The sequence below is a fragment of the Phaseolus vulgaris genome, chromosome 2 (assembly GCF_000499845.2).
Source record: "Phaseolus vulgaris cultivar G19833 chromosome 2, P. vulgaris v2.0, whole genome shotgun sequence".
NCBI classification, from domain to species: domain Eukaryota; kingdom Viridiplantae; phylum Streptophyta; class Magnoliopsida; order Fabales; family Fabaceae; genus Phaseolus; species Phaseolus vulgaris.
In genome coordinates, this window is record NC_023758.2 from 35249877 (window position 1) to 35271587 (window position 21711).

The 21711-nt window shown below is 30.2% G+C and overlaps 2 protein-coding genes across 2 annotated transcripts; both read right to left on the reverse strand.

Moving 5' to 3' along the window:
- Positions 1-10079: 10079 nt before the first annotated feature.
- On the reverse strand, positions 10080-12440 carry LOC137811695 (glycine-rich RNA-binding protein 4, mitochondrial). The gene is made up of 4 exons (XM_068613523.1): positions 12266-12440; positions 10820-10888; positions 10600-10706; positions 10080-10498 (listed from the first exon to the last, which is right to left on the reverse strand). The coding sequence occupies exons 1-4, from the start codon at positions 12402-12404 to the stop codon at positions 10355-10357; spliced, it is 459 nt and encodes a 152-aa protein (XP_068469624.1). The 5' UTR covers positions 12405-12440; the 3' UTR covers positions 10080-10354.
- Positions 12441-13865: 1425 nt separating this feature from the next.
- On the reverse strand, positions 13866-20957 carry LOC137811696 (uncharacterized). Its single transcript, XM_068613524.1, has 9 exons — positions 20746-20957; positions 17805-18318; positions 17530-17735; positions 16440-16875; positions 16130-16334; positions 14805-14912; positions 14578-14724; positions 14415-14484; positions 13866-14032 (listed from the first exon to the last, which is right to left on the reverse strand). Exons 2-9 carry the CDS (start codon positions 18032-18034, stop codon positions 13962-13964), a joined length of 1473 nt encoding a protein of 490 aa, XP_068469625.1. The 5' UTR covers positions 18035-18318; positions 20746-20957; the 3' UTR covers positions 13866-13961.
- Between the last annotated feature and the right edge of the window lie 754 nt (positions 20958-21711).

A 21711-nucleotide genomic window follows, 5' to 3' on the forward strand; every position in this document is an offset into this window, starting at 1 on the left:
GAAGTATAAGAAAAAACAGTGCAATAAAATAAATGAAGAGTTAACAGAGAGATTATAAAAATAAGCACGACAGATAAAAATTATATGCACGTATGCAGAATATTTTTATATTAATTGGACAAATAGTTTTTGTCTTAATATTCGTTTTTGGTAAAAACAAAAAAATTAATTGTTTTCTTTTTTTAATTTCAATTTACTTGAATAAATATATTTTTCTATTTCTTAATACTAACAAGTTCACTCTAATTTTAAAGACATTCTTTTTCATTACAACCTTGATTAAATATTTTTCATTTGTACAGTTTCATTGAAAAGATATATTGTATTATACTACAAACCTCAATGTTTTATAGAATTTAATTGTTTCTACACACATAATGTTTTTTGTATTTTTTTCACATTAGAATGTTTTCATTTAAAAAAGAAATTTCGTTACAAAAAATTTCTTTCTCTCTCAACATTTCGATAAGAATAAAATATAAATTTCATACACAATATAGGATGTGTATAAATTTTTATTTCGAAAATAAAAACAAGTATAGAATTCCTATTGCTTTTATATAATCAACAAACAAACTATGTTATGATTATTTAAAAGGATGTACATGTATTTAACTATTTATATTTTATCATACAAGGTATATTTCAACAAATATTTTCACCGCAAAAAGAAAAAAAAATAACTTCTCAATAAATTAAAATTAATTTATCATTACGAAATTGAAGAAATGATATAAAATAGTTTATATAAATTGGTTTATAAATAAATTAATTTTAACTTATAAAAATGTAATTTCTTTTTTTATATATTATATAAAAATCATGTAAAATTTAATTTGTTCTTTACTTATTGAAAATTATTATACAAAAAGATTGTCTAAAGATGGGGTAAAGACTGTGTAGCCAAGAATCTTCTTGAAGTGGTAGGTTTCTATTAATGTGTGTTGTATTCTTCATTTAACGTATTATTGATTCACACATGCCACCCAAAACAAACAAATTTAGTGACATAATCGAGTGTTGCAAAACCAGTGAAGCACACGGTGTGAAATGGGTAAAATATTAAGTAAATAAATCACATTTTAAATTTTATTAATATAAATTAACGCAAAATGTTAATTATTTTTTATTCTACATATCAGAACGTTATTATTAATAATTATTGATGCATATTATTGAAATTTTAATTTAAGTTTATTTATATATATTTTATTTAGACTTGTATATGTATTTTAAAGGTTAAAAAAATGATAAATTTATGTTTTATTTTTTAATATCATAAACTTATAAATATTTTTAATATTATTTTTGTACATTTTTAATTATTAAAATAATTTCATTTGTGGCAATTTAATCCAAATTAAAACATCAAATTCTGATAAAATATCTTGACTAGTTAATGATGAGTTCGATTTTAAAGAATTGCAAGAGATCATACAGAAATAAGTTTACAATTTTTTTTTAAAATTTACATTATTACATAATTTAATTACAAATATAATATATATATATATATATAATTATAGGTAAAATCTAAAAGTACTTGTATATAAAGATGTTTTAGATAAGTAATATTCGTAATATTTATAGTGAGTTTTTTTTTTTTTTTTTTACACTAGTGGTTTGTAGTGCTTTTATATAAAATTAACTCTAGATACATTATATAGATATAACACATATATCATCTAAGTATAAGTATTTTTATTATATAAAAATAATGTAGTTTCAAGAAATATATAATGTTATAAAAGATAAATAGTTTCAAGAAAGAGTTCATGCGAGATTGATTTTTTTCATAATTCAAACTTTAGATTTTATCAATATTTTCTACTAACTAAGAAAATTATCACTACAAGAAAATCATGAAATAGAAACCAATAATAATTAGTTGTTATAGTGACTAAATTAGGAAGCATTTTAAAGACTAAAAAAATTTTGGTTTATAAATTAATTTCTATTATCGTTAAATGGTTTCTTCTAAATTAGTATCTAATTAACGACCAAGGTTTTTGCTACTAATTATTTAGATTCTAAATTTGGTAGCAAAATCTTTGGTTGCTAATTAGACACCAATTTAGAAAGGATAATAGAAACTCATTTATAAACCAAAAATTTTTAGTCTCTAAAACAGTTTTCAATTTAGTTACTATAATAACTAATTATTTTTTTTTCTAAAATTTGGTTTCTGTTTAATGATTTTTTTTTTGTAATGTATTGAAATAAGTCTTTATCAATATTTTTAAATAATAAACAATTTTTTAACGTGGATTGTATGACAGTATTATAATATCAACATAAAATAGTTTAATATTCTAGTTCACATTGTTACGTAAAAAAAAAAAAAAAAACTGTTAAGGATCCATTTTTATAATTTCTTATTACAAGTACTCAATAAATTTAAAATTTAAGTTAAGAATCTTATTACAAGTACTCTAAATTTAAAGTTTAAGTCAAAATGAAAAATATATTTAATCGAAAAATATATTTAATTCAAAAATGTCTCTATAGATATCTTATTAAAAATACTTACATCTACACTGAGGTTAAAATTGATTTAATTAAATATTTAGAATTGATTTAATTAAATTAGGGTAATGGGAACGGAAAATGAAGGTGAAAGTGTCTTTGAGGCTTTTCACGTGTTGGTGTGTTTTGTTCTTGTGAGTGTCACGGACGGTGTGGAGAGGAATAAAAAAATGTTGATTGGGTTTTGAATAGATTTGTTTTCCATTGGAGTGAGACAGTGATGTATGAATTGAATGATGAGGAATAAAACACATGCAAGGTTTCGTCACCTTCTTCATAACCCATTATTTTAACTTCATTTCATTATTTTTCTGCATTTGTCTTAATCCAACATTGCCATTCAACCGGATTTGCCTCAGACCAGTTTAAGGAAAGTTGCTAGCTGTTCCACCTTCACTCCCACCTATTCCAATCACAAACTAAATCTAACACTTCACAATTTTACTACTTTAATTTCTTTTTCAAATTTCACTTCTCCTGATTTACTTTCTTGTCTATTAAGAGTTCAAACTTGGTGTTTTTTTTTTATCTCACTATCATTTCTTTCTTCTTTGTATTCTATATATAAGTTCATTTCTTCATATTTCAGTTCTTTTAAAATGTGATTACACCTTGCAACAGATAAGTTAAGGATCATTTCTATAATATTAAATTTTTAAATATAGTCTCTAGATTTTGATAAATTATCTTATTTGATCTGGAATTTTTCTTGGAATTATAAGAAATTTAAGATAAACGAGCTATTTATGTTTTTTTATAGAAACATAAGATAGATTATTTGGATGTGAAGATGATGTGGTAATTGTATTTTGAGTTTTATGTAGAGTTGTGTGTTGTTTAGCATGTTTCCAATATTTGAGGTTGATATTGTTTAATTGAATGAAATTTGTTGTGTGTTCTCATTGTATTAGACTACTATATTTAAGAGTAGTATTTGTTAATAAATTTGGATAAAACTTTAAAAATATGGTTGTTCTACTACATGAGATTGATTTTATGATATTTCTGCTGAATTAAGTCATGAATTCTTGCTTAAATGAAAACAATCCTACAACTCAATCTTGCTTTCAGTCATGTTTTCACTTAAACGAATAAGTTTTTGCTCTAGCGAAAATAACATTAAAAATCAACTCTCCCTACTAGATTTTCGCTCAAGTGGATTCATTTATGCTCAAGCTAAAATATTATCACTCAAACTAAAAAAATATTTTTTTTTCTTTCTTTTCTTATCTTCCTATATTTTCAATGGTTTGGATTATATATGATTTTTTTTAAAATGAGAAATGAATGTTAAGTAGTAAATTTAATTAATTTTTGTTTAAATAAGTTATATTGTATAGTGATACTTACTGAGATTGATGGAATGTGTATGAATTTGTTGTCACATGCCTGAGATAATATGTGAACTATTATTTAATTTGTGTATTAAGTATTAACACTTGTGTTGTAACAGATAACCTTTTGCTTCATTGATGATCTAAGTTACATAGACTAAGATTGCACATTGTTAGATAAGTGGATGCACAACTTGAGTTTCATTGAACTTACCCTGAAAATTCTTGCACACTGTGACATATTTGGATGCACGACTTAAGTTGTATTGAACTTACTCTGACAATTCTTGCACCATGACATACATAGATACACAACTTAAGTTATAATGAACTTACCCTTATCCATCCTCAAGTTCACTTGTAAATTTAAATCTTGTGTATTTGATCAAATGTTAGTCTTTAGTAAGACATACTTAATACGAGTCTTCTAGAAGGCATTAGTCGATATTCTATTTGTTGGAATCCTTGATTTAGATCTATGTTATTGTTGTATGTTGGTATTTGAAGGAGATTAAATGGTTGTAATATGGTGACATACCACAGATAACTCCTTAAGGGAAATGCTCATCCATGCCTAAAATAATAATATTGTTCGATTTCGTAATCATCTTTTACTACAATCTTAAGAACTTATGGTTGTCGACATGGGTATTGACACCAACTTTACATCGAAAAAGTTAAACAATGATTTCGGGACATGGACCATCTTTGTGAAACCACTCTCGAACGTTTCAAAGATCTTACGACTTTTAAACAAGACACCAGTACATGTATAAAACACATCGAAGAGTGGACATGTGCAAATAAGGTATTTCGCCACACTTCGCTTAGCACATTATCTAACAATTTGTTCAATGTGTATTGCTCCTACAAGACAACCAAAGATATTTGAGATTCTTTTATCCTCAAATACACTACTAAAGATGATGTTAGACAAATATTTGCTATCGAAAACTACAATTGTTGGGAGATGATTGAAGATAAGAACATCACGATATAGATAAACGAAATACCATAAGCTACTTGAAGATATTAAATTATATAACATAACTTTGCTTTATGAATTCATTTTAGAATTACTTATAAAAAAATGTAATCCAACTATAAACAACAATTGAAGCATAAACACAAACAAATGTCATTGTCAAATCTCGTTACTCATATCATCATCGAAGATACCAAAAGAAAGGAATGTGTTGATGTAAGGACTAAGGCATTATCTAATAAGAAAAATACGGTATAGGACAAACTAACTCAAAAAGGTAAAAAAAACTTGATCACAAGAAAATAAATTAAATTTTTTGTCCCAATGGATCTAACCTTACCTTCAATAAGAAGGAAACTTATTTTTTCCATGGAAGGTTAAGTCATCATGCACCTTATTGCAAATATAGATTCAAGAATGACAATCCTCCCAAGGTAAATATAGTCAAAGGTCAAGATATAATTGTTGTAGTTATTTAGCGAGTGAACATTGTCACCAATGTGAGCAAATGAGTGGTAGACTAAAGGGCTACTAGACACATGTGCAAACAAAAATGTGTTTACCTCCTATACTAGTGTGGGTATGAAAAAGAACAAGTATAGCTTGGTGATTCCAGGAAAAGTTTAGTTTTAGGAAAAAGAAAAGTTCTTCTAAAGCTCACTTATGAAAATACTCTAGCTTTAAACGATGTGATACTTGTGTCATCTATTAGAGTTAATTTAATCTTTGTAGCTTTCTTGGAAAAGGTCAGGGTTAAAGTGTCATTTGAGTCTGAAAAGATTGTTATGACAAAGAATAATATGTTTGTGGGGAATGAATATTGGATCAAGGTCTTTTTGTACATAACATTACTGAAGTTGCTAATGAATCTACATTTTGGTGTTCTGTTTATATTCTTGATTCTTATTATGTGTGGCATGCTAGATAAGTACATGTAAATTCTTCGCATGTTATTAAAAATTAATTAACATGTATGACAAACAAAGTAGGAAATGTATTATATGTGTAGAATCTAAAATAACGAAAAAAAAACATGTCATTTTATAAAACATTAAATTGAGCTTCTAGGTTTAATTTATATTGATCTTGCCAACTTAAAACAAACTATGTCTAGAGGTGGTTAAAATTATTTTGTAACCTTTATAGATAATTATTTTGCATACACCAGAGTGTACTTAATCAAATATAAAAATGAAGCGTTTGATATGTTTTTAACTTAAAGAATCAATTAAATAGAAAAATTAAAAAGATTAAATGAGATAGAGGTGGTAAATATTTTCCTAAAGGAGCAAAATTCATTGGTTGTAGGTGAATCTTTAAAAAAAAGTACCATTCAGATGAATTCATAAAAAAGTATAAGGCGAGATTAGTACTGAAAAGTTTTACTCAAAAACTCAACATAGACTACTTTGATACATTTTTCCTAATTACTAGGATTTTATCTATTTAAGTGTTGTTAGTTCTAGCATTTATCTATAAGTAGTTATTCACCAAATGGATGTTAAGACAAATTTTTTGAATGGTGAACTAGAGGAAGAAATTTATATGACTCAACCTGAAGGGTGAGTAGTTCTTAGTCAAGAGAACATGCAACTTTTAAAATTGCTATGTGGGCTGAAAAAGACACCAAAATAATGGTATGAAAAATTAGACAATGTTTTACTTTATGGTGGTTATTCTACTAACGATATTGATAAATGTATATACACTAAATCTAAAAAAGGGAGAATGTGTATGAGGACTATTTTATGGCAAGTGTATCGTGTCAGAAGTAATAAATTTGTCTCTAAGGAAAGATATCGAACCCACAAGGAATAGTTAAATTCTCAAGTATAATATACACTAAATAGTAAAAAATATGTAAAAGTTTGTTAGGAAGTTTGTTGTGTATGATGAATTTGCAAGAATGTAAATAAAGCAAAGTAAAATATTTGTGTGATTCAATTGGAAAAATTGGGATTGAAATTCATCTTTCTCATTCGTCTTTATTTTTACAAAAGATTATAATATTAAACCTTGATTGATATTGATGCACATATAAAAATCATTCATATCGATTTCTCATATACAAAATTATTAAGAGAGTCTCCTAAATATTGATTTCTCACATATTTATAAAGCTTCTTATCATTACAAACAGATGTTATAAAGCCATTAACATTTCAAATTTATTCCTAGCATTCAAATATGTTAAGTATTATCATTTAGGTCAGATTCTTAGAAATATTTTTCAATCAAATATAAGGATCAAAATCATGAATAATTCAATCTTTGAGAATAAAATAATAATATCAATCATCAATCAAGAACTAAAATATTATATATAAATATCACCTCAATACATAAGAGTTTGAACAGATTACTAGGGAAGAATTAGTCACTCATGTTGGCCAGTACAAACATAGAAAGCAAGAAAAGAAGATCCAGGATGTTTCTCCTTTACAGCTACCTCCTCTATGATTTTCTATCTCTTTTCATTTTTCCAATGATGTTTAGGGTTATGCATCACGCCTCATATTTAACCTAGTTGGGCTTGGGTTAAGTGAGTTATTACTTGTTTAGGCGAGTTTGACAAGAAAAAGTCCAACTTGACTTGAGTGAACTTGCCTGAACGAGCCTTGGGCGAGTCTTTGACAAGTTCCTCTAGAGTGATATGGCTTGGGTGAGTTTCCAATGTTCCAAATTCCCCTTTTCATCTTGTATATTATCCTTTAGCCCTTTCATCTTCATTTTTCCCTAGAATCCTGAAATTAATAAAAATTTGGGAATGAATCGTTCTTATTCATATTATAATTACAAAATATGTAAAAAGGCTTAAATTCCTAAATTAGGGGTTGAATTATAGCTATTTTATCAATAAAAATCCATAAGTGTCTACCTTTTAATATAAAATATTACTGAAATATGACACTTATCAATGTCAATATATGCTTATTTGTTGCTGCCATGCTAATTTTTGGTACATGCAATGATATAGTTTATAGAACAAAATTATTTTTGGATCTAAGTTTGAAATGAAAGACATGGGTAAAGTAAATTTAATTTTAGGAGTTAGAGTCACAAGGAAGTGAGATAGTATATTAATAACCAAGAACAATATAGTGACAAACTTCTTAAGAAGTTTGGCTATTTGACTTTAAACTAGTAAACACCCTTTATGATATTAACTTTAAATTAAATAAAAATAGAGGAGAATCTATTTCTTGACCTAGTATGCATAAATAATTGGGAGCTTATTGCATTTAATGAGCTTTTATATATTAGACACTGCTTATACAATAGGTAAATTGAGTAGGGAGTTTTTATATACTAGACATTGTTAACACTTATACAATTGCTTATACATTAATTAGTTATGTTATACTTGGGAATGAAACCAACACCATTTGTATTAATGCATTGACATTACCAATAGACAACAACTATAACTAAAAACAAAACTTGCCATGGAAATAATTAACATATACAATTGAGACATAATTTGATAAAGTATGTGCTAAAGAGTAGAACAATTTCCATTGATTATGCTAATTCAAAACAAAATCTAATAGATTCTTTGACAAAACCACTAAGGACAAAACCATAAAGAAGAATGAGACTAAAGCCAATTCAAACAAACAACTAATAGAAACTTAACCTTTGTGATTGGAGTTCCCATGAATAAGGTTCATATGGGTAAAAACAAGTCACTTGTTAGTTATGCTAACATTAAAATTGATTTAAAATCAACTTTGTTCATTCCTATGGTGTGGTAAAGTTCTAGATAATGCATCATTGAGAGGATAAATTTTGTAATTAAATTCTATGTGATATAAGAAATTTTAAGTTCAAACAAATTCTTTAATGATTTTCATATCACTTATGGGTATGCAACATACATTTGATGAAATCACCTATATATGAGTGTCGAGTGGGGCCACTTGTATGAGATCTTGGCAAAATCTCTAGAACACACATGAATATCAAGCATGTACATGATCTAGTAAGCACAACACAACGATAAAACACAAGAATTGTGGGTATATTGTGATTGATTAACGGTAACACATATTAAGTGTTTTTAGTTCATATAGTTTGCTATACCAGCTACACTGTGCGTTAAGTTTCTAAATATAGGATTGATTCATATGACTTGTTATACTAGCTATGATACATTACATCTTATCTGAAACCCATAATTTTCTTCTTCTTCTTTTTGTCTTTTGTAGTATGTGGGGAATTGTTGTGAATGGTGAGTATTATGAAAGGCATATAATCTCCCATTGCCTAGATTACACACTCTCAAAGACTTTATATACAATAATTATCCATGTACCTTCAAAGTGGATAGCAAAGGAGGTGGACTTCAAGTGCATGAAATTATGGGTTTCATTTGGGCTTTCTTGTGCATTGTTCAATTCAAATTCTGTCGATTTCTCCCTTGTGCATGCATTAAGGAGGTTTTGGTTCTTTTTACCACTTGGTTGATTTATTTATTTTATTTTTATGTTTGGTTAATATAAATGTTAGTTTGTCCATATTTCCTTATTTTTTTGACCTTGTGAACGTTGGAGCCTTGTTTCCAAGTTCTATATTGATGCCCCTTTCACCATAACATGTCTCTCTTTTTTTCAAAACATTCACCATTTCTTTCATAACCTAACAAGATCATGGGAGCATATGACCATGTAGGTCAAGTCTCCTCTCCTTATAAATAGGTGACTCCTCTCCTCTAAATCACATTTTCACACATTCTCCTATTTTGGACTCTCTCTCTTCTGAGTGATTGCTAATTCTATGATCTTCGATACCATCCGAAAAGTTCTTGTTGTATCCTACAAAATTTGCACGACATACTGTAGATAAATCTTTAAGGAGAGTACTCATCCACATCTTAGGAAAGCTCTTATTTGTGTTCTCAATCATCTTTAACTACAAAAACACCCTTATTTTTATTCAACTTGTAAAAGTTTGTGCAAATGAGTAGAAATATAAATATTTCCTTAAATAACATATTTATGAGCCAAGTTAAACTTATTTAACATTCTTGATTTTATAAAAAATATTTTTAAATTATCCTCATTATAATATATAAGTAAATATTTAAAATAATAGCACTAATTAAGATTGAATTTATTAAATTTTACCTATATTTAAGTCCATCACACATGATATTTTTATATATTTAAGAAGCAAATCTAGTTTAAGGTTCTGGACTAAGGATACATCAAATGTAGAACAGTACCTCAAACTCATGAATGAAAACAACCTTAATCTTTCTAGTAAATTTATAACTGTTGGAGCCCTACACATAGATCAAAGTTGATTTCAGGAAGGACTACATTTTATTGTGCCAAAATCAAGAATGCCATGAAAGATTACATCAACTACAGTATTGCATCAATATAATTACTAAAACATAATGTTTCATCCAGCCCTAACTTGTATAGCCATATATTTATATATATAACTTGATATTTGTTGTTTCACCATTTTCTCTTCTACAGCTTTACTCAATTATGAATTTTGATCAGTACCAACAATCTACCACTTCTTCTTGCTCTGGCGAATCCCACTTCTTTGGGGTTGGGGGTCCTGAGGCCTTTGGGGTTGCACCAAAATAATCCCAACCCAGTCTAGCAATTTCCACATAGATTGTTCGACCATAAAAATCCTGTAGACAATGGACAAGAAACAAATCAAAAGGGAGCACTCAATTGCCAATCTCATGGATGGTGGCAGTAGAAGGATGAGGCATATTATGAAAATTTGAACCTTCTGATCCATGGTTTCTAGTGCAAGCATGGCATCATCTTGGCATGTATATTGAATGAAAGCAATACCCTTAGATCTTTTTGTGTTCATATCTTTAACCATTTTAACTGCATCACACATAAAATGCATGACCAAGAGGTGTGAGTTAGAGTACTAAGTCAAGATGTAAACCACCCAAGGCCCATACCATTATGAATAATGAGAAAACTTGTGCATTTACCTTCAGCTATCTTGCCAAAATTAGAAAATTCCTTTCGCAAAGTAGTCTCACCAGTAGAATATGGTAAATCTGCTTCCAGATAAAAACAAGTAGAAATTGATATAAAAAAGTAAATTATAAGATGGAATATCTGAAATTAATATAAATTTGCCACCATGGCATGGAGACAACAGAAGAGAAAAAAATAAGAGAAGGGCACACAGGGAATGTAACAGTAATACGGATAGATATTATAAAGAGGAAAAAGTTATAGCAGTGCAGCTGCACAAATTATCCTCCTGGAGATTGGACGCAAGATGCTTTCAGTAGTTTGGCTATGTACATTAGGTCAATCAGTTACTTTAAAAGACAAGTTTAATTTTGCATAAATTTGGATAGATGCTTAGTGCTTTGAAGCTAAATGCTTCTCACACTAGCTAAAGGCTATGTCAAATGTTGTCAACCAGATGACAGACACCTTTGTACTTCTATTTATCAAGTAGATACAATGACAAAAGTGATTCTGTTATCAGTGTACAAGAACATTTTTATTGTCACTATAACAAGGACGAAAGATCAAGAATCCTCCTAAATAGAGAAACAATCACAAATAAAACAAACAAGAGGCAAAAAATATTCTTAAAAGAAAACTCATCTCTTGAGGGGTTAAAAACCTATAAGACCTAGATAGAGTTGACAAGGTACACATCTACACTAACTATAGCTAACAATTCATCATTCCCTTTTTTCCTTCATAAACTTTACAATATAAAGCAATACATTGATCCAATCATTGGCTATCTGCACAATGCGTTAATATGGAATAAAATATAAAGAAATATAATAAGGCAGTGGCAACAAAATCCTGATGTGTCCCCTTTAATATCTCATGCAGTCTTTCAATCTATTGGGCTCCCTGGTATCACTCTTATGGGTCACTTTACCATCATTTGTCTTTCCAAAGATGTTCAAATAAATTTTTCTAGAAAATAAAATTTCCAGCATTGATGGTATTTTACTCAGCACTCAATTTTTCCATACCCTTAACCTTAGATATCCCCACCAAGGAACTAATATTAAGCTGCCTAAACCTTTTTGAAGCATAAATTACCTAGTGTTGGCAGTGGTAGATAACAGTTGATCGATGACATTTAAACAGAGTGCTACACCATAAGTAAAAAAGCATCCTAAAGGGATGATATCTGACAAGGCTTGCAACTCCAACAAATAAACAAATGTCCTTATATTTTCTCCTTCGCAATACCCACATCACCAAATTGGGAGGCATAAAAATTGCTGCTTTGCAAGGAAAAAGGGATAAAAGGAGCTAATTCTAAATCGAGTATGTAACCATAGGGCTCAAACAACACAAGAACAATTGAAAATGAGATGGGCATGAATGAAACACACACATACAAGTTTCAACTAAATGGAATTGAAAGGTAAGAGGGTGAGAACGAAAAATACTTTTCACAACAACTTTGCTCGCAAGAGGGTAGTCATGGCGCAGAGAAGATGCCCTGAGAGTAAGAAGAGAAAGTTTTAGACTTGCAGAGGGTTTTGCGAAGCCAGGGAAAGAAGGAGCCAACATACTCATCTCCATCATCTGAAACCAAACACTGCCTTTGATTTTTATAAGGAAAAAGACTCTTTTATAAATACGGCTAATTTGGCTGGTCTCAACTAAACCAGTTTTATTTATAATTTTAAATTTCATAATATTTTTTAACAATTTCAACTATTAATCTTTTATGAGTTAGTTTTAAGTATTTACTTTATTTTATTTTATTTTATTTGTATCGGTTTAAGTAATGTGTGTATTATAATAACACTAAATAAGTGTAAAAATAAGTACCTAAATATTTCAAAGCATACGCAACGGTATGAATCCGTGCTTCATGTTTAGGCTAAAATGGGCTAATTTTAATTTTTTATTATTAGTATGGGAAAAGATCAAAATTTATGAAATTAGATTAAATTGTGGTGAATTATTTTAAATTAGAACTCTATATCTCATTGCTTAACTTTATTTAATTATGTTAATTAATTTTTATTTAATTATGTTAATTAATTAAAATTGTATACGAGTAAGAATTTAGTATAAAATAATAAAATTAAAGTTATATACGAGAAACAAACTTAACCCAATTACATAAAAAAAAATTACTCGTGTAATAAAAAACTTTAGATTGCTCCATTTTTAACCTCATGTTCAAAGTAGAATTAAGGACAAAAGACACATCCTACCGTTTAATGGGAAAAACCTAATAAAAAAATTATCATAATTACTTATTTTTAGTTATTCTTTGACTCCTTTAGTTTAAATTTTTTAACTCTTATTTTGAATTTTCTTTCAATAAATTCATGCTGTAATTTAGATTAATTTTGAAATTTTCATAAGTCTAAATTATTTTAAATCTTGATGCATATAAATGCTACCAAAAATATTAACTTATCATCCAACGTTCTTTGAAAATCTCAAGTTTTTTCCTCTTCAAATCATACTCAGCTCTTTTTCTTTTCCAGGAAGATCCTCCAATATTCTAAAGTTTTGTTCCTAACTACTCTGTCTCAGCTGAGAAGAAAATAAATCTTACTCTACCCTTACAAAACCTTCAAATTTTTTGAACTGTCAAGTTCTAAAGTTTTAAATTATTCACATTTCGAATCTATCATCAGCCTTCAAAGAGTTGCATAAAAAATTTAAGAACTTATAAAAGAAAATCTAAAGAAGGATCAAAGCTACTTTAAAAATAGAAAAAAAAAATCAGTTTTAAAACATTGAGGAAACTAAAATCTATCACAAATCAAGTTAAAGAGAAGTGTTACTGTGCTGTCGGATAATCCATATGACAATTCTACAAAAGCATTGGTTATGATGGTCATTAAACTAGTCTTTTGATTCCCTTATCACAATATTATGAATTCCATTTAGATAGATTAAAGATTGTGACAAAGTAGTCAAGTAAAATCTGTTAATTATAAAGTAATATATATGGGAAAAACCTTGGCAATTTTAAATTCGGATCCCACGAGGAACAAATTTCAACTTCAACTGTTGATTTGGTTAACTAAACAAAACCATCAGTAATTGCTTTGTATAATCTCAACATCCCATATCATATATATTCACTTTGCCAAAATAAATCAAATAATAAAAACCCTACAGTGATTTAGTACAAAATTTACTCCGCAAAGCTTCCTCTAATTGTTGGAAAATCACCGAGAATGCTCCTGCATAAGAACAACCCAAAACTAGACAGTTATCCACCAGATAGCAGAGGTGCTGCCACTTGACCATCATAGCAATTAGCAACATATGAAATGTAGGAACCAATGTCTAAGGTACAAACATGTGGCATGTGGGAAGTCAATGTTCACCAGTAAAAAACAGAAATTTTCAGTAATGTGGTGACAAATTATCAGACTGATTGTATTTATTTTATGATGCACATAATGTTAATCATTTCACTAAGCCAAAAAGGATATCTCTGAAGCCTAGAAAAAGAACTTATTCCACCAAAGCTATTTCTAGTTTCTAGGCAAAGTGCTACACTAAAATAATGGAAAAGACATTTAGAAAAATTGAAATTGGAAAATCAGGTTAGAGAAAAACCTGATAACGGGCTATTCTTGTCTTGTAATGAACCTTTTACCAACAGTGTCCCAGGGATTTGCTGAAAAACCTGTAGGATAAGATACATAACTTAATATCAACGTCAATTCTGCCAACCAAAGTCAATTTTGAAAGCCAGGTAAAAAAAAGATAGCAAGCATACCGATATACGAAAGCATAATTTCTCAAGAGAAATATTCAAACTCGATTCATTAGATGTCTCTCTTTTAGGTTGGCAATCAGTGGAATTATTGACAATTGTTAAATCATTCCTCGAGATTGAATCACAGTCATCTTTTGATATTGCAACCTATCATAATGAGATCGTGATTAATAGCCATCATAAGGAAATTAAATCAGAATCAAAGTCTTAAGAATGACTGATCTTACATCCACTGTGAAAGAGGAGGTATTCAATGAACAGGACAGGCCATGTGAAGAAAAGTGAGACTTAACAGTTTCCAACACATTAATGGCACTATGTTGGCGTTGAAGACCCTGAAAAATAAATCTGTTTCATCACATCCGAGGATACCAAAAGTGACGAGACACATGAAAATGTTATAGGTGCAATTAATCACTATCTCAAGCCAATTTAACATGTACTTAATATAATTAAAGATCTCTTTCATACTGGAAATCAAAACAAACTTTTTCCCCTACAGGAAACACTGGGTTCCTACCAGACAACCTTGTACGCAAAGGATAAATGCACTAGCAAGAACTGAATGCTCAAACCAACTAGAGTTACGCATCAAATAAGATATTTCTTGTGTGCTTAAAAGAATGGAAGGATAACCATAACATTCATTCATTTGGGGGAAGTATTCCCATTACAAGGTGCCACACATCACCAAGCCCAACCATAATACGCACGAAAAATTGTTTTCATGTTCCAATAGTTGACCAGGCTTCTGAAGTTTGAACTTAACTAGCTGTACATGTACTTCCTTCCATCTAGCAGGAAGCCTCTTTGAGTTAGATACCATACATATTATCTTACAATAGGCACACCCTTAAGTTGATGAAATTAATCCCGAGCCTTCTAGTACACAGACAGATTGCTGTTAAAACCACTTTCTGAATTAAATCTTACAATTTGATACAATTGACACCTACCAATACATATTCTATAATGAATCTTAAATGACTCAATTTGACAATAGATAAATGGATCTGCGCAACATCATATTATCAATACAAATGGCATGATTCAATGATACGTTATTTTTTACTTCTCTTTCATCAATTCTAATGAAAAAAATTAAATTCATATAAAGTTTAATTGGTTAACTAAAATAAATTGAAGGAACACTTTTGAACTAATCCTATTTTATTATTGCACAACTTTATTTGTCTTCATTTCCACTCTTCTAAAGTAAAGGATTCGCAAACTCATAAAAACTTATAATTTTTTAATGAGACTTCAGAGTTAAGTTGTTTTATCTAGATCAAACAATTTACAATGAACACTACATATCTATATGATATTTTAAGTAATTTTTCATTGCCTTCTAAATCTTACTATTCAATACAAATTATGATTCACAGTTCAAAAATTGACACAGCAAGTCACGTTTTGAATGGTGATTCCTATAGCTTTGGTTTTTAACCACACCAAATTGCATTATCCATGTACATACATATGTGAGTTTGTGTCTAGATAAAACAATGCAATTATTACAAACTTCATTGTAGATACTAGTATACTATACCTCAAGCGTGAAGGATGTGTTTATCTTCTTGGATAAAGAAATTGATGGCTTATGAACAGGAGGCAAGAAAGACCAAGCAAGCCCCCACCGGAATGTCCTGCCTTGAACAAATTCAGTTGTCTTCACTATGGAAACACCAAGCCCCCAAAGTGTTGATACAAGATACTTAAGATTTGATTTTTTACCAACCATTGAAGTGAACCACCTATGAACAATTAAAATGAAAGCCCAAATTTATTACAAGCATACAGGGGTGTAATTGCACAAATATGAGAAAACAGAAATTATTTTGATAAACAAATAGTAATACCGAAAATGCTGCTTCAATTGTGTACTATCTTCAATAATACGAATAATGAAGGCCCTCTCACCACCAGGGCAAACCATTTCATGAGAAGTCCCACCACAAGAAGTTTTGGGATTGAGTCCAGCTTCCTTCAAGCTTTCAAAAAATGGTGGATTGCACATACAGAAATCAAACTTCTCATCATCCCTGACCACACCAACAAGTATGGGAGGTCCATGATAATTCTTATTCTCACAGACATGCAAATCAAGAGGCAAAGGAGCTACCTCCACGTCAGTTTTCTTGCACGAATTTGTCTGGTCACTGTTCACCGACTCTTCAACTTCCACACAGGGAGCATTTCCATTGTCTTTAACCTTTCTGATTTCAATCAGATGAGAAATATGTGAATTGCTACTAACATTTTTCTCTGCCCACTCAATTGCAACATCAGTCACATCTGCACACAGTCATTGTAAGCAAATTTAAATATCAATTTTGATAATAGTTACAGAAAGAAGACCGCCAAAAGCAATGAATAAAACATGAACAAAGTTTATTATTTTATTTTTGTGAACACAAGGTATCCCAAGACGAGAGGCTGGAACTAATCCCTTCAGATACTAAAATCCATTTATTAGACTAACCTCTCCTAATCCTAATGTTTTACACAAACTTGGGAATTAAACCTCTGACCACATTCTTAAGGGGCATGTCACACCATGTTGGTGTTCCTTACATGCCTTTGGCGATGTCTTTCAATACCCAGGGTATCCACAGCTGAAGGTCAAGGAATCCTTCGAGGTACTAAAATTCATCCAAGAGATTGACCTCTCCCAATAGATATATTTTCATACAAATAAACTACAGATTGAATCTCTGGCCCGCGCCTAACAGACAGATTTTATCTGCTAACCATGTCACACCAAACTGGTGTTCCTAGTGTGCTTTTGATGATCTTTTCTAATCACAATTAAAATTTCATGTGAAAATCTAAACAATCCTTCATTGCGCTCATTGCCAAAGTAAAATTTAAATTTAAATTGAAAAATAACACCAAAATCAATTAAAGAGCTACATCTAACTTATATAATTTTGTTGAAAAAGGATATACCTGATCCTACAAAACTCCACCCATGGAGGGAAGCACCAAGAAGAGGGTAAATGCAACTAGTTCCAGTTCCTATGTCAAATCCCCTAACCTTGGCATCCCTTGAAATGGTGCCAGGAATGATGTCCGATGAAAGAAGATGTTGAAGCCAGTGAATGTAATTGCAGCGGTTGGGCACAGTGGGGCAGAGTTGCCCATCAGGAATCCACCTACCAAATAGATTCATCAGCAACAATGTCAATAATTGAGTTGACAGTGAGAGAGAGAGAGAGGCAAACCAAGTCAAATTGTGACGATGATGGAGCAAGACGCGTGTGAGTTCACGTGTGGCATTGAAGTCGGTCCAATCGATGGTGGGGCGCATGTGAGGAGGCGAGGATTGGACGAATGCGTGGAAGGAAGGGTAGAGAGATGCCAAAAGAGCAAAGTCCGGTGGGCTTTCTGAATATACAATTCCATTGCTTCCTTGTTGTTGTTCATTTCTCTTCCTCTTCTTGCTCCCTCCCATGTCTCTCAATCAAACCTTTTCACTTTCAAAACACAATATTTAGTTTGTTTTCCCACTTGCACAAAGTTCAAATGTTTGCAGCTCAAGGTTGTGGATTGGAAATGAGAGCGGATTCCCTAATGTCATGGCATGAAGTCAAGTTGCCATTTGCACATTTTCTTAGGGATTGGTGTGGTGTGCAAGATTTCAGTACCCGTCTGTTATTTTTACCAAATATCAGCTTAACTTCAATTTCCCATATGCGAATTTGACTCTTTTCTTGGTTATGGAAAAAAGTTAAAAGCCTGCACTTATTGTACCATTTTAGTTAGTTAAGTTCACTAAAATTCAATCTTCAATATTATAAATTTTAAAAAAATATACACAAGATGGCATACCAACAAATTCCTTTCAATAACTATAAAATTAGTAATTGAGATTTTTAAGGTTTTTTTAAATTATAAGACATCTCCAATGGAAGTTTTTTTTCCAATGGATGGTTTATTTAATTCAAAAAAAATAACCAATACAATAGATAGAGGGGATTTGATATCTTCTAATAACAAAGATATGAAACAGGAATAAATAAAAACATTCCTAATGATACATATGTAAGCTAGATATTCTAGACTATATAGAATCAACTCCTTATTCCTATAATTATAACAACTGTAAAATTGTACTTGAGGAGGAAACCTCCACTACAGGGGAAGAGGAAGATTAAAAAGTAGAAGAAAGAAAATATAATCAGAGCAGAAAACAATCTCTAGTACACTCGTCTAACCCCCTGTCATTTGACCCAAACTTTGCCAGGAATCCCACCACAATGCAGCAGAAGGCCCAAAAAGCTCATGCTGAAAGTCTGAAACCAAATCGGATGCAGAACTTTCAAGCAAAATATGTTTCGTCTGTAGACTCCCACTTTTCTTAATTATTTAGGCCAAAGAAGAATTTTGTTTCCCCTATGTTTTTAATCCACAATTCTGATCCTCTTATTTAAAAATAGAAATATTTAAAATCACTAATTTTGAAAAACTAGGTGACTAAATGTCTCTATTTTGAAATGGGGATACAAAATTAGAATTTTAGCCTCACTTTTATTATGCAAATAATCTTAAATTGCCAAGTGGATAGTGATCCAAATTTTAGATTACTACCTTCATTGTGATATCATTGGAGGAACATAACGAGAATCACAGAAAAGAATTATTTTGGAAAACAGATTTTTTTTTCTCTTTGGAGTAGATCCCCTCTTGAATAGGGAATTCAGTTATTCTGCACAAAGCACATATCACCCTGAAACAACCACTCTCCTCCAATATGTAAAATACGAACTTACTTCGCACAACTCCCTTGGCATAACAACTAAAGAACCATCATAGGTTCACGGGGAGAGGCTAAGAAGAAGAGCATAAATCTATGCTGAAACATATAACATTTTGCACCATCAATGATGCCACACCATAATCCTGAAAAAAAAAAAATTACACCTAAAACCTTTCCCTGAACATCCCAAAATTAACTTGTAAGGAGAAGCGCCCAGATGTCTTGCAACCAGCACTGTACTCCTTTTATGCGAGAAACTAATGTATTTTTCCCATTTTGATAAAACATCCCCAAAAAAGAGACTAAGGAACAATATAGGGATATTCAGTACTATTAACATCATAACACTGCTTTGCTACGGCTACTGAAAGTATCATCACGTAATACGTACTAATTGCATAATTATTCTTTTCCATCACAGCGGTTAAGAGGAAAATAATAGGGAATACTGATTTTCTAACACTTTTAATTCTGGTATGCAAGAAAAACAATGAACATAGTGAAGCAAACGCAAGCCAGACTCAACATTCACGTGACCCAATTCGGACCATGTTCGTAGAAATCATAGATTCATACGATCATGTTCAAACTTCAATTCCATGATGCACGCAAACTTCATTTGTAAAGTTATCTTTGAAACTTGATTTGATACTCCTCATTGTTCCAATTTAGTTCACATTATAATGCATCATTCACTGCAGATTACTGGTAAAACTGTGTACAATGCATAACAAACAGAAAACAACTACAAGCATTGATCAAACAATTTAAATAGCACGCTTCGTCTATTTGCCTCAAGAATGATCCAGAATTAACAAATAATCACAAACATATCATGCCCACCAACAAAAAAACAATGTACAAGCCATCTTTCATGAATAAAAAGGATGATTTTTCATCTTTTTGGACTAACCCACAACCTAAAATCTGCAGAGGCCGAAATGGTGTTTTAGTCAGCACTTAATTTTTCTCATACCTTTAACCCTGGATATCCCCACCAAGTAACTAACATTAAGCTGCCTACACCTTTTTTGGAGCATAAACTAGATAGAGCTAGAAATGGTAGATAACCGTTGACAATTACATCTAAACAGAGTGCTACACCATAACTAAAACAAGCATCCTAAAGGGATGATATCTGGCAAGCCTTACGAGTCCGACAAATAAACAAATGTCCTTATATTTTCCCCTTCGCATTACCCACATCACCAAATTGGGTGGCATAAAAATCGCTACTTTACAAGGACATAAGGGATAAAAAGAGCTAATTCTGAATCGAGTATGTGTCCGTAGGGCTCAAACAACAAGAGAACAATTGGTAATGAGATGGGCATGAACCAAACACACAAATACATGCTTAAACTAAATGGAATTGAAGGATTAAGAAAGAGAGAAACGAATATTACTTTCAACAACAATTTTGCTTGCAAGAGGGTAGTCATGGCGCAGAGAAGATGCACTGAGCGTAAGAAGAAAATTGCAAAGAATTTTGAGTGGGTTTTGGAACCCTTTCGAAATTTAAGAACCCAAAATTTCTTTGTAAAACACCATGTTAGATTTATCCTAGTGCTCTTATTCGTGTTGGTAGGGGTTTTAGAATTCAATCAATTAAAAACTTGTCTAAAAAGTGAGAACTAATTAAAATAATATTTTTTATTAATTTGGATATTTTTTCCACAACCGTTGAATAATTTGGTTTGATTTTTAGTTTGACATATTGGTTGAATAATTTGGTTTGATTTTTAGTTTGACATATTGGTTTATGCCTGTAAATTTATGACAAATGAGTAACAACACTTTTTAACATATGAGCAAGATAGAGAAAGAGTTATCATGGTGACCTAAAAGTTAAATATTAGCCTTAAAGTAGAAAAGTATTTAAATGAAAGAAAAGGTTAATAGAAGGAAATAATATATATACTTAGGAACTAGTGTTGATGTTTATGCTTTGAATTTTGAGCAATATATAATATATGAAAGTGGTAAAGTGTGTGGTGAGAAAAGTATATCATAAGGTATAGTATATATGTCTTAATGTATAAATATAATATAATCATTTGTTTTCCTTTTAAGTATAGACATTCATTGTGTTTATATATACTATTTTAGTTTTTTTTATAAGAAAGAAAGAATGTTGTTAATATATGTAAATAAATTATTTAATGCTATACACAGTGTTAAAAATAATAAATAATTTATTGCTCTAAAGTAAAGAATGAAATTATTTATCATGATATAACATTATGTTATCAAATTAAAAAATATAGATAGAACCAAATACATGTATTAATAGAAAATTATTCAATAAACTACAAATTGATCTAAATCAAACCGCAAAAAATCATTTGGTTTGTTTTTATTGTAAATCGAAC